Consider the following 13,398-nt stretch of genomic DNA (forward strand, 5'->3'; position numbering starts at 1 on the left):
AATAACATTATTTTTAACACTGTTTTTTGAATTTCAAAGACAATACTGCCAAGAATCACCAATTCGTTTATTATAATGGGACTTAATCTACATTAACTCCAAGTCAAAAGAGATAAAACTTCATGCTGTTTTTCAATCTGCCTTTAAAGGAGCTTATATTTTTTTCTAGTTTGACCTGGAATAAAAAGTAGCAATGAATGCCCCCCACCTTCTAAATGAGAAGTATTTCTGCAAAAGTCCAGCAAAAGATTCAGCAACAATCTGAAGTCCTCATCTATAAAAGGGAACTGCAGCATTGTGCTTTGGTATAATCCTCATTTTAATATGCCGTATGGTCAACATTTTTACTTGTAAAGCATGTTTATACTACAAATTGAAAGGAGACAGGAGAAGAGGAAATGTAAAAAAGAAGACAGGATATTAAGCCTTCAAGTCACCTTTTACAGGGCAATGACTACTCTGTGTACACTTTCCAAGGAGAGTCACTGCTTGAAAATGCTATCAACATCATTGGACAGATTATTATTTTCTAGAATGCTCTCTAAAGAGTAGAGGTTGAACCAAACCAAACAAAAGCAACAACAAAGACCCCAACTAAGGCCGGGCATGGTGTCGGCTTTAATCCCGGCACTCAGGAAGCACAAGCAGGCAGCCTGTGAGTTTGAGGCCAGCCTGGACTACAGAATGAGTCCAGGACAGCCAGAGTTACACAGAGAGAAACCCTGTCTTGAAAAACCAAAAACCAACTAACCAAACAAAAACCCCAAGTATTAGATTACTTTAACTCCTTGGCCTTCACACTGTTGACATTCTCCTTAAAGCAGACTCCCTGGAGTATTCCCTGTGGTCAGCTAAATTTCCTTTTGAATAGATGCTAGCACAGTAAAGCCTCTGGAAGGTTTTGCAACAAATGAATTTGCTGCTTTACTGAAGTACTTTTCTAACTTAGCTAACCGAAACTCATCTTACTGTAACCATCTTATGAGATACTTTGAAAAAAATGCTATTTTAAAGTAATATTGGTTTTTCAAAAACTCAAATCTTTGTCTTTCCAATTTTAACTTTAAAAGTAATTTCTTTTTGTACTAAATTGGTAATTCACATGAGTTTACTACCTGCATTTCCTCTTTTGTGAAGCTGGCTGCCTCATCTCCCAATTCATGTAGATACATGCAGTCAGGCTTTGGGCACTGCATATTCTTTAAGAAGTAACTGCAGTATTTCGTTGTACCTAAAGATGCCTGTAGGAAGAAGAGGGGAGCAGGGGAAAGAAGACTCAAAATATGAACTGAAACCACAATGTGAATTTATATGATTACTGGTTTTGTTTTACATAAAATGAGATACAGACAGAACAAAGCATGACTGAGAACACTAGGAAATTGACCTATTACTGGTGAAGTTACTGTAAACATTTATTTAGAAGATTTAGAGAAAACAGATATGGTTTCCAGAATTTACAAATTCAAATTTTCTCTAGGCATCAGTAGAAGAAAAAACCTGTTCTGTCTTTAAGCAGTTCCGTATTTAAGTAGTTCAGTACAGGAGAAGGGAAATTCCTTTTTCTACTAACTATGCCATCCTTCTTCCCTTCACACTAGTTGGGACTATTTACCAAATGTAAACCAATGACAACAAATCAAAACTATTATCTGTTTAATAACAACAAATCAAAACTATTAACCAGTTCTATTTATAGAAGACCAGTTCTATTTTCATAAAGTAAAAAAATAAAAAACAAAAACATGTAAGTTACATTTTTAAAAGATTATCCTCTAAATAATATATATTCTTACCCAGTAAATAAAATAGGGCCCTTCTAAGTTAGTACTAAATACCCTGCATATCAGAAGTTAGTACGGAAACCTAAAAGACAATCTTTAAATTTAATGCCTTCAAAGTCATCCTTTAAATGCCACACTCCTCTGCTTTCTAATCTTACCCCTTCCTCTTAAAAGAAATCAAAAACAAACAAACAAACAAACAAACAAACCAACAAAAAATCAAAGAGAAACATATTACCTTAAGTGTCCTGCCATCTACCACCACATTGTTGACACACTGTATTGCTCTGAGAGCATCTTCTGACCGAATATAGGTTACATAAGCACTGGCACTCGGACCCTAAAGCGAAGCACATCCCATTCCACTGTTATTAGTTTCAAATTAATACTGAAAAAGAAAATTCTTTTACAACCTACCTATGAAATCCTATAGCTGTTTTGTTATTAGTAGTGTCATTAATAATAATAATGGCAATAATTAAATGTAGTGGGTTTTTTTTTATAATAATACCGTTCCTTTTACTAGCTCACCTGAAAGTTACCTAGCTATAAGTGGATTATAACACAGATAAATAAAATAGCATCTTTCCTTGTCTTTTTTCCCTCTCTCCCTATTTTTTAAAGTAACTCGACAGGCTTGTCAAGTTTAAAAGTGAAATTTTAAGATGCCAGATTTAAAGACACTGTATCAAAATAAATATTTTAAAAAATTAACACAATCTGTATTAGTTATTAACTAATGCCAGTATGACAAGTTGCTCCATTAAGATTTTAATACCTAAAATTACTAATTATAAATCATTATCTAATTATCAGGTTGCCTGGTAACAGGTAAGTCCTCGCCACCACCCTTTAACCCACCAGTTAATTTTGTTCTCTATCTTCCTCTTATTCCATCAAGCATTTCACTCTTAAGTCCTGAGGAATCAAATAAACATAAAAACTCCCAAGCCCACCAATAACAGCAGTTACTACACTGTTTAACTGCTTTGACCCTTAAACTCTCTGACTGCAGAAAGCAAATTTTCCTTCTGATAGCCCAGGTCAAGCCCAGACCTGGAGGAAAGACAAAGATCCCTATAGTGAGTTACCTGTGAGCCTGCATATGATGTGCTATTATTGATGACAACTTTATGTATTTTACCAAACTTCCCAAAATATTCTGGCCGTTTTAAAACCTATAAAAGAAGAAGAAATAAGGTATAAACTGTCCCCACTTTAATCATCTTTATCCTTATAATGGGAACATTACATACCATCCCTTGTAAATGAAAAGCATAATGGTAATTTTTTTAAGTTTCTAATTAATGTAACTACCTCCAAAGTGCATTTATGTATATGTAGTTGATTTCACGGGGTATTTTAAAGAGCCTAAAAGCTGTCCTTTTTCAAACACTAAATAGGACCTGAAACTTAAGAAATTTTGCATTATTATGTTCTAATATTTGCATCAATAATCTGTGGGATATTAACCTTCACAGAATTCAATAGTATTCTCACTAATAGATGATTTTTATGAGGTAATGATCAAAATGATGATCAAAATTATACTCAAGAACAGAGAAACGAAGAACAGGCATAAGCAATGACATTTATGCTCCATAAATCTATTGTATATTATACAAAGGCATTGTTTATAAATTCAAACATGTACCCCTCAACCTTCTATGCTTTATGATTTATCACTGAATTTCCTGTGTCAGTAAATTTCATTATTTTGTAACTGTTTCATAGGTTGTTCTTTCCCTACAATCTTTGCAAAGTTACATTTGGAAAATGAACTTATATTTCTTCCTCTACTATCTTGATTACTTTTTAGTGTTTACTTGTCCTTGTATTTCTCTCACCTCTGTTATTCTGTGATTACTACAGTAGTCTTGTAGAATTCCTTACAAATTTGGATAATCTTGGCTAATGTGATCAGAATGTTATATGATACAAAATCTCTCCCATGACTTGTAATTACCTCAACTTAAATTTTGTTCTTTTCGTAGAACTTTACAGACAACAACCTCTTTCTCAATGGACAGTCTGTTGTGCCAGGAAGTCTTAACAGTATTCAGCTTAATATACACTAATCTCACAATATTTTGGATGTTTGTAAATACAAGGTTATATACAGCCAATTTCAATGGATTAAAAGGTGACTACAGTGGTTTCCACTTTTTCACCCTATCTAGACCCATTGACAGATAGACCAATAATAGCAGCTAAAGAAATGACACCTTGTTCCAGACTGTTTCAGGGCTAAGGGATAGAGAAGAAAATAGTTTGAAGAGGGTTTTCTGGCCAGAAGAATTTGAAACTGAATTCACTGTTCCAGCTGGAAAAATGCCAATTCAGCTAACAGCCTCACAGCTAAAATACATGCTCCCCAAGGCTGGCAGCACACAGCTGCTCTGCATCAGCAGCTCTTACGGGTGAGTTTATAGCAGCAGTTTTCACTGAAGGAAGCACTGAAGGGGCCATGTTAGAGATCTGTGATGTTTTAATTATGGGGAGACTTTAAAGTGGAGAGAAACAGTCCTAGCATTCAGAGGATAAAAGCTAGGGATTCTTCATGGCTCAAACTAGCCCTACCTAATTGTGGTTCCTATACAACTTCTGAATATCCTATAAGACATGCATGGATCCCTGTTTATAGTTCAGGGAAGCTAGACACTCCACATTATACATAAAGTATTTTCTCCGTTTTGACATAAGTTTAATTTATAGATAATATGTAATTAAGAAAAGACTACACATACTTTGAAGTTTTACTAATTGTTTTACAAAATCACATTACTTCATGGTACTTAGTTTGCCAAAACATACACCTGTAACAGTGTGCTACCACATTTAGTGATTCTACAAATTAGATGGAAGGTTATTTTGCAGTGTAAAAACACTAAGAAATTTAATATTAACACAAATCATTTGAGAGACAAGTTAAAAAAAAGAATCCCAGACCCAATAGGTCTAAGGCAGAGCCAAAGAACTGACATAGTAAACTCCAAAGTGATACTAAGTGCTTCTGGCTTACAAAGCCACAGATCACTGGTAGGTTTGAGAGTACCTACACCAAAGCACTTATATGTAGAAATGGTCTTTTCATTATTGTTTTCCTTCATATATTTGTTTTGAAATATATAGGGAGATATATTATATACCATATAATATATATATACCATATATATATATATATATACCATATCTTAATATACCATTAAGATTTTTAACTGTCTTAGTGATTATTTAAAACACTGAATTGTTCCTGTTAGTAAGCCCTTTTAAAGGAAAATGGAATGTCTTTCTGGGATTTTGTTCATACTTTTTGTTTTTTATTTAAGAGTCCTATTCATATGTATACTTTTTGACTTGTCTCAAAGATTTCTTCATCCTTGTCTTTTGACGGTGTTATATGCTTATGGATGTTTTTAGTGTCTTCTGTGAAACATGCTGTCTCATGGAAATTGGAATACAGGCATCCCACCTATTACAAGAGTGTTTTTAGGGCATAGGGGGAAATCAAGAGTTCAGACTAACCCAAGGAAACCTGTGTCATTTTCAATAAGACAGAAAAACAGTGATATATGCGGTCAGGGAGGTAATCTGTCATGAAGTCCTGTAGTGTACACAGGTCCTTATGAGGGATTTGAGTTTTACTCTGATTTAAGAGAGAAATGTAGAAGACTGTAAGAAACGAAGGATACAATCTGTTTGGCTATGGGAAGAGTCCTGGCTTACAGGAGTACAGGCAGGAACAAATTCAGGGACCATTATTTAGGAAGCAGGAGAGCCTGTGTCCAATGCTGTTGATGGGTCGAGTGCAATGAAGACATTAAGAAAGAGATGAGTAATATTTCACTCAAAAGTAGTGCTTTCTAGTTGAACACTGGAAATAATTTGGGGGCTTTGGTATGTTATCAATATAAGTCTTTCCGAAAAATATTCTGATTCAAATACTCTATAACATATAAGAATGCATAGGAAAATAAAAATGAATGTGATCTTACAAAACAAAAACAAAAATGGAAGATATGCTATATAATATTAGCCTTTTTTCTTTTCTTTTTCTTAAGTGGGCAATGAACCACCTTTAGAGTTGAAGACCACTTGTTTGTAGAAACAGTTTCTGGCAAACATTTGTGTATAACACCTTCATGGCAAAAAAGATAGGTATAAAATTACATTGACATGCCCATATAATAGCCAGAATGTAATTCCAGAGCACAAATATAGCATGTCATTCTATTCTTGAAAACATTCAACAGCTTTCCACTGCCTTCAGGGTAAAATGCCTCCTCGACAGTGTTGGCAAACCTTTAATAATTAAGTGAATCTCAACTTACCCCCACCACATTTCTCATCATTGAGATCTAACCTTCCAAAGATTACATAAAGAATAATTCTCATTCAACAGCACTTGGACAGTCCCTGTGTGGGAAGCACTTTACCCCAAAGATAAACAAGACCAGTACAGCTTTCCTGCAATGCTCTGCTACTATCCCCATGTGCCACTGACGCAACACAGTGCTCCTCATACAGGACTGTTGCCTCTGCAAAGAAACAGGTGCTGTTTTGTATATTGTGTAGGCTCAGTGTCTTACACAGTGCCTTGCATGGTGTAGGTACTCAATAGATTTTAAATAAAAAACTGAACTGTGTTAGTATTAATTGAAAAGAATTACATAAAAATCTAGGTGTGTTAGCTAATAACACAGAAGGTTGAAGCAGGAGGATTTTTAACAGTTCACGGCCAGTACTGGAAATAAACTCTGTCTCAGAAGAAGAAGAAGAAGAAAAAAAAAAAAACAAAAACAAACCATGAATGTGTATGTCAATAACACTGGTAGGCCTCTTAAGTACCAGCAAATGACCAGTGGTTGATATGAAATAGGCTATTATGGTAAAGGAAAGGCAAAAAATTTTAACATTCCATATTAACACGAACACTAGATTTTGCTTAAACAACTGATAAAACAGAGGCAGAATTATTCTTTGGGAACACAGTTAAGTATTCATGGACACTAAGAAAAACAAAAATGTGGCAATCAGATGCTGCATGAGTGAATGATGGATGGATTAATAAAGCAATCATCAGTACAGAATACCCCAGAATAGAAGATCTATCACAACAAACAAGCCACTCACCTTGCCTTTGCCTCAGTTTCCACTTTATAAAATGGTTGTACAGCCTCTTAATTCCTCAAATAAATGCTCTCCAGAGCTACCACATATCTGGGATGCTATTTGACCTTATTTGCTGCCTAGCTAATACTATTAATTCTCAAAACTGATCTTAATTATCCCTTTCTTGGGGAGTTGTTTGTTTTTGATATATGTTCTACCTGCATATGTGTATGATCACCATGTGCATACAGTACCCTCAGAGGCCAGAAGAGGATGTCAGATCCCTGCAATTGGAGTTAAAGATGACTGTGAACCACCATGTAGGTGCTAGGAACATATTTGGGTCCTCTGAAAGAGCAGTAAGTGCTCTTAATTGCTGAATCATCTCTCTAGCCTCCTGTGTCTCTTTTCAAAGTGCTCAGGAATGTGTGAACACTTCAACTCTGTCTTTTCCATTAGCCTGTAAACTTCATCTTCAGTATCAAACATTGTATGTATTCACAAAACTCAAATTTTAATAAGAATGAATATTTTCACAACCTGAAATTTTAGGACTTTTAAGATATAGATAATTACCTCTTAATTGGTATCAAATTATCATAGCTTCTAAAAAATTGTTTCTATTGACTAATAAAAGAATACACTTGATAATCAATCCACTTCTAGATGGAACTCCACATTACAAGATAAGCAAACAAAAGGTGAATTTACAGCAAAGTTTCTCAATTCAAGATCAAAGTCCCAGTAAGTTACTGAAGTAGCAATTTCAGAAAGGCAAAGTACACAGTAAGAATAGGAAAAAGCAAAAAAGGACAGAAATGAGCCAGAGAGTTGGCTCAGCGGGTGAAAGCTTTTGCTATACACATCCGGTAACCCAAGTTCTATCCCTGGAACCCACACAAAGGTAAAAGAAGAGAAGCAGCTCAACTAAGCTATCCTCTAACCTCCACATCATTAATGTGTGCTCCCTCAACAACATGCAAATGGTACGTACATACACATACACACAAACACACACACCACGGATAATAAAGGTTTTTTTAGAGGCAAAGTGAAAAGAGATGAATTAGAGCAAAGTTTTAGTCATGTTCAAGGGAAGTGGTCACAGGAGAGGTGTAATTCTGTCTGCCTGAAGAAAGGAGACAAAAGTAAGCTGACACCAGGTGCAGCAGGACACACCTGTAATCCCAGCACATGGGGAGTCAGAGGCTGGTGGATCTCTGTGAATTCAAGGCCAGTCTGGTCTATAAAGCAGGTCAGGACAGCAAGGCTACACAGAGAAACCCTATCTCAAAAAAAAAAAAACACACACACACAAAAACATAAACAAAAACGTAAGCTTAGAAACAAAATAGAAGAGGCGACTGCTGAAGTGATGTTGTGCATCCAAAGTGAACTCTTTCCTTAATATTCCTTATTAAAAGCCTTTTCTGCTTGAAACTTTTTATTTTTGGTTCTTGTGACAAGATCTTTCTCTTTAGCTCAGGGGGACCTGGCACTCATTAAGTAGCCAAGTAGGGCTCAAATATCAAGCCTTTCGGCTTCAATATCCTGAATGTTCAGATTACAGGTATGAATTCTTGACCAACCCGAGAAAGAAGGTCTCCTGCTACTACTACTGTCGAGGTCCCTGGACATAGATTCCTAGTAATTCTTTGTGTGCGGTGGCAGTAGAGGGCAGGACAGAGACATGAACATGTAGCATGGCACATATACAAAGGTCAGAGGACAGCTTTGCAGAGTTAATGCTCTCCTTCTACCATTATATGGGATCCAAGGACTGAACTCAGGTCATAAGGTCCTTATTCCCTGAGTCATCAGGCTGGCCCAGACACTAGTAATTCTTGAGTTGCATTCATTTTTAATGCTCATGATAGGTTCTTCCAAGTAGCAGCTCCCTGAGAGTCTCCTCTATTGATTCAGAGGAATTGTAAAGCCTTAATATAAACCCATCTATCAGTAAATATATATTTTCTAGTCTTTACAGAGAGAGACAGTAGGTTCAGCTATGGTTAGATTACAGTTATCCCCACAAAAGGATCATATACTAAAGGCTTGGGCTGTAGCCTAATCAATCTGGTGATGGATTAATAACTGAAGTACTGGATCACTGGGAGGCGGTAGAAACTATGGAAAGCAGGGCCCATGTGGATGAAGTGGGTCACTAAGGTGTGCCTTTCAAAGGTTGTCACGCTTCCAGTCTTTCATTTTGTCTGTCTTTCTGCCTTTTGGCTGTATGACATGAGTAGCCTCTTCTGCCAGCAGGGTGATCTATCTAATCTTAGGCCTACAGCAATGGAGCAAGCTAACAACAGCCTGAACCTTGGACAGAAGCTATGAACCAAAATAACTCTTGTTTTAAGTGCACCCCCAGCTCCCAGGCAGGTTTTTGCCACAGTGAAAAGCTGCTGGAAAAAGCTACTGCAGAGCTAATCTCTAGCAACATGAGGAATGGTACCTCAAACTATTTTAAACTACTTATTTTGGAAAACTCCCCAAACTCAGCTCTCCTCTACTGAAGCAAACATTCTAGCTGATACTAGTTTCAATTGTCCTTCCCAACAAGCTCACAAGCAGTTCATAATATAGTGGAAATTAAAAATTAGCAAATGCATACTCAAAGCCAACAAGAAAGTTTGAGCTCAGAGCAGCTTTGATAAGATTAACTGAAGGAGAAAAGAAAAAGGTTAAGAGATATCAATTAGGAAATTGAACCACAAAAACCTTGGTCTTTTATTTCACTTAGTCAAAATTTCCTTCTTTCCCAATTGCTGACTAAGAATGACAAAGTAAAGAAAAATGATACAGTACAGCAGTTCTAAAGAACAAGAGTTAACACTTGGGGAACATCAAGATGGCTCAGAGATGACTCATAAAGGCACTCACTACTGGGCCTGATGACCTGGGTTCTACTGGCAGAAGCCACACAGTGAAAGGCAAGAACTGAATCCTGCAAATTCCTCTGACCTCCACACATGCACAGTAGCAATCACACTACTACTTGGGCAACTCATTAAGACTACTTAGTAGGTTCAAGTAACTGTGTCTCCAATTAGGTCCACACAACTATGGGAAAAAGGAAAAAACAAAACAAAAAAACTATTCACAACTCATGTTAGCCTTAAGAGTGACAGGATCACTATCCATTTTCATAAGCTATCATCAATAAAAGGGATGCCCTTAGCTTCATAACTGAAGAAACTGAAGCCCAGAAAGATTAAGTCATACCTAGGATCACAACTGACACTGTTTCTTTTGTTTTGTTTTATGAGACAGGGTTTCTCTGTGTAGTCCTGGTTGTCCTAGAACTCACTCTATAGTTTGAGGCCTCCAACTCAGAGATTTGCCTGCCTCTGCCTCTGCCTTCCCGAGAGCTGGCAGTAAAGGTGTGCACCACCATGCCCAACTAGCCATTGCTTCTTGAATATACTAAAAATTATTATTACTATTCATACTTTCTCCCAAGATTTATTATTTTCAAAGGAATCTTATAGTTCATCAGGATCGACTATTATTTTTAAATAAGACAGGCAAACACACAGACTTTTCCACAATAATAAAAGAAAAAGAGGACTTACTTCTGGATCGGCTAGACGCTGTGACAGACCTACAACAAAGACAAGGTTTTTTTGTACAACACGTACACTAGCCAAATGTTTTCGATTTTCTGAGATTTTCTGTTTTCTCTCATTTTGTTTCTGTTTTTTCTCATTCTTTATCCTTTGCAATTCTTCCTGGGAAAGTGGTTTATAAACTGCTGGGTCTTCTGGATATGGCTGTAAGTATAATAAACAAGATGAAGTCAGCATTAAAGCAACAGAAAAACTGCATAAATGATAAATATCTAATTCTGAATGTCAAGTATGTGACTGTTAGTTTCCCTTCTTCTAATTACTCTAACTGCTTTAAAATATACATGTATATTTTAATAATTTATTTAATTTTTATTTTATGTGCATTAGTGTGAAGGTGTCAGATCCCTTGGAATTGGCCTTACAGACAGCTGAGAGCTGCCATGTGGGTGCTGGGAACTGAACCTGGATCCTTTGGAAGAGCAGACAGTGCTCTTAACCACTGAGCCATCTCTACAACCCCTAAAATATATTTTTAATATAAGTTACAAAGTTCTAAAACGTATTTTTTAAAGCTTAACAGAGATCACTTTAAGCATAAATGTCAAAACAACAAAATTAACCACTCAATCTTTGTATACCCGTTAACACCTTTCACATAGTTCTTAGATGATGCTTCTAAGTTGCTGTGTAAAAGGCAAAAAAAGTAATTCTTTTAACAAAATATGGATTTTTATATGTAATAATCAACAAACATTTAAGGAAGTCCTACCATGTGCTAACATATGAATTAAGTTCTGTGCTTACTTACTTATGTGCAGGTGTGTATATGTGCAGAGGCCTCTAACTCATTTCTTTGAGGCAGTTCCTCACTGAATCTGGAGTTCACCAATGGCTACGCTAGCAGGCCAGCGAGCTCGAAGATCCTTCCCTAGCCTTCATGTGCAGGTCAGAGAAACATTCTTGGCTTTTACATGATGCTCAGGACCAACTAAGGAGTGAACATTAAGTACTTGGCCTAGTAAGCCTCATCCTCAGCCCTTAGCCTTTTTGATTTTGTTTTGTTTTTAAATATACTCCTAGCCTAATAGGGGGAAAGATGGAACATAAATATTTAAACTCTGGCTCAAGAGTTCAAATTTAGTTCTAACATTATCTGGCCATGGTGCCTTTAAGCAACTCACTCTCTATGCCTCAGTATCCTCATGTATACAGTACAAATATCCTAAAATTTGATGTAAAGATTAAGTAATGCCCAGAAAACAATTATCATTGTGCCCTAAAAACACAAGCAATCTCTGTTGTATGTTTTTTTCTTATCCTTCTCAAGATTGTAATATTTTCCTCCCTGCAGCTAATATCAGGGCCACTGGAGGACCAAGAATGTAGAGTCAAAGTGCCAGGTTTTGAATTTCAGACAACCTGCTTTAAAACTTTAAGAACATTCTGGTCCAGCCTTCTCATCTGTAAAATGGGAATCACATTTAACCAGAGGGTTTGTATATAAGTAAAAAGAAAATTGATGTTTAAAATGTCCCACACAAATAAGTACTAAAGAATCTGATAACACAATAAATGGAAGACAATTATATAAAACTGAGTATAAAGATCCCAGGGAAGACGTAATAATTAATTTTCATAATCATAACTTCATAATCCTGACTGAATTTAAAATTGTATATCATGCTTCCAGGCACATCTTTAAGGGTATTACCAGAGGACTGAGGAGGAAGACCTGTGGGCATCCCTGGCAAAGGGCCATTAGGGCTCATGGCCTGGGGCAGCTTCCACCGACATGACTACAGACGTAGTTGTGCAGTTGGGCAGGCAGAAAATGTGACCTGACCTTACATTGAAGAGTCTGCCCAGAGACGAACAACCAATGGCAAGCTTGGAGATGTTGTGGAGGACCTGATTGGTTGCCCAAAGCTGTATCACCTGTGCAGAATAATTACTCCAGAATAATTGAGTCTGCATCCCCTAGCCCTCTGTTTGCCTTCACCCGGCTCCCAGTGTCTGTGTGATGACTCTGTATCTCTTACCCCTCCGCCTGGACCCCCTGCCCTCACCCACAAGCTGGATCCTGGGGAGGAATCGAACAAAGACCCACCCTAACATAAGAGACATCATCCCATGGCCTAGGTTGTACAACTGAATAAGAGCAAGGTCAGCTGAGGGCCAGAATGTCCCTCTTTACTTCTTAACCCTGGTAAATCTCTCTCCTATCTAGTACTAGAAAACTAAAGTGAAATCACCCCACACATTAACACAGACCATGCTTTTCTAGTTCAATATTATTGTATTCAAACTTATTAGTTCTTTACCAATCTTCTTAATCAGCAAGCACCAAGACTCCCTCCCTAGTCAGAGAGGTTCTATGACTTTATAGATGTCATCACTCATACACATGGGAAAGAGTTATACAGTTAACAGTGGACAGTAAAAAACCTATAAACAAAGTGAAGTTGGTTCAAGCACTTACCTTTCTACATGCAGGACAAAGTCCATTCTCATCAGTGCGAATTCGATGCCAACAAAATCGGCATATCTGGTAGCCACAGGTGCAAGGGAAAAAGTTAATATCGTCTATCTCCAAGGGCTCCATGCAAAGAGGGCATTCCACAGGGTCTTCCTTTGCATCGGGACTGCGAGACATCTTCACGTTTCTTTGACAGCAGCAAAAGTTTATAATAACTTAAGGGAAGGAAATTCAGCACTGAGAGCTAAAATGTAGAATTCTGAAGACCTGCATGAGAAGAAATTAAAAACAAACAATTTACAAGAAAAATACCAACTTTTGCTATAATCACAGGATAAGTTTCAGAAAATCTATGCAAATCAAAAAAGAAACTGGCATTAGGTTTCAGATGCAACAAAAGTGTAAAAGAATTCCCGTTTTTTCCCCCAGCTAAGCCATTTAATACTGAGCC

General features: G+C 36.8%; 1 protein-coding gene across 7 annotated transcripts in view; it reads right to left on the reverse strand.

The window, feature by feature from the left end:
* Cnot4 (CCR4-NOT transcription complex subunit 4) overlaps positions 1-13,398 on the reverse strand; it is a 107,217-nt gene that overhangs the window by 43,137 nt on the left and 50,682 nt on the right. For all 7 annotated transcript variants that reach the window (XM_060380176.1, XM_060380173.1, XM_060380177.1 and 4 more), the window contains exons 2-6: positions 12,951-13,214; positions 10,475-10,672; positions 2,876-2,962; positions 2,023-2,124; positions 1,116-1,241 (exon numbers count right to left, since the gene is read on the reverse strand). In XM_060380176.1, the coding sequence (XP_060236159.1) occupies positions 1,116-1,241; positions 2,023-2,124; positions 2,876-2,962; positions 10,475-10,672; positions 12,951-13,124 (687 nt within the window). In that variant the 5' untranslated portion in view covers positions 13,125-13,214. The remainder of the gene's footprint in view (positions 1-1,115; positions 1,242-2,022; positions 2,125-2,875; positions 2,963-10,474; positions 10,673-12,950; positions 13,215-13,398) is intronic.

This window comes from Meriones unguiculatus, chromosome 3, assembly GCF_030254825.1.
Source record: "Meriones unguiculatus strain TT.TT164.6M chromosome 3, Bangor_MerUng_6.1, whole genome shotgun sequence".
NCBI lineage: Eukaryota > Metazoa > Chordata > Mammalia > Rodentia > Muridae > Meriones > Meriones unguiculatus.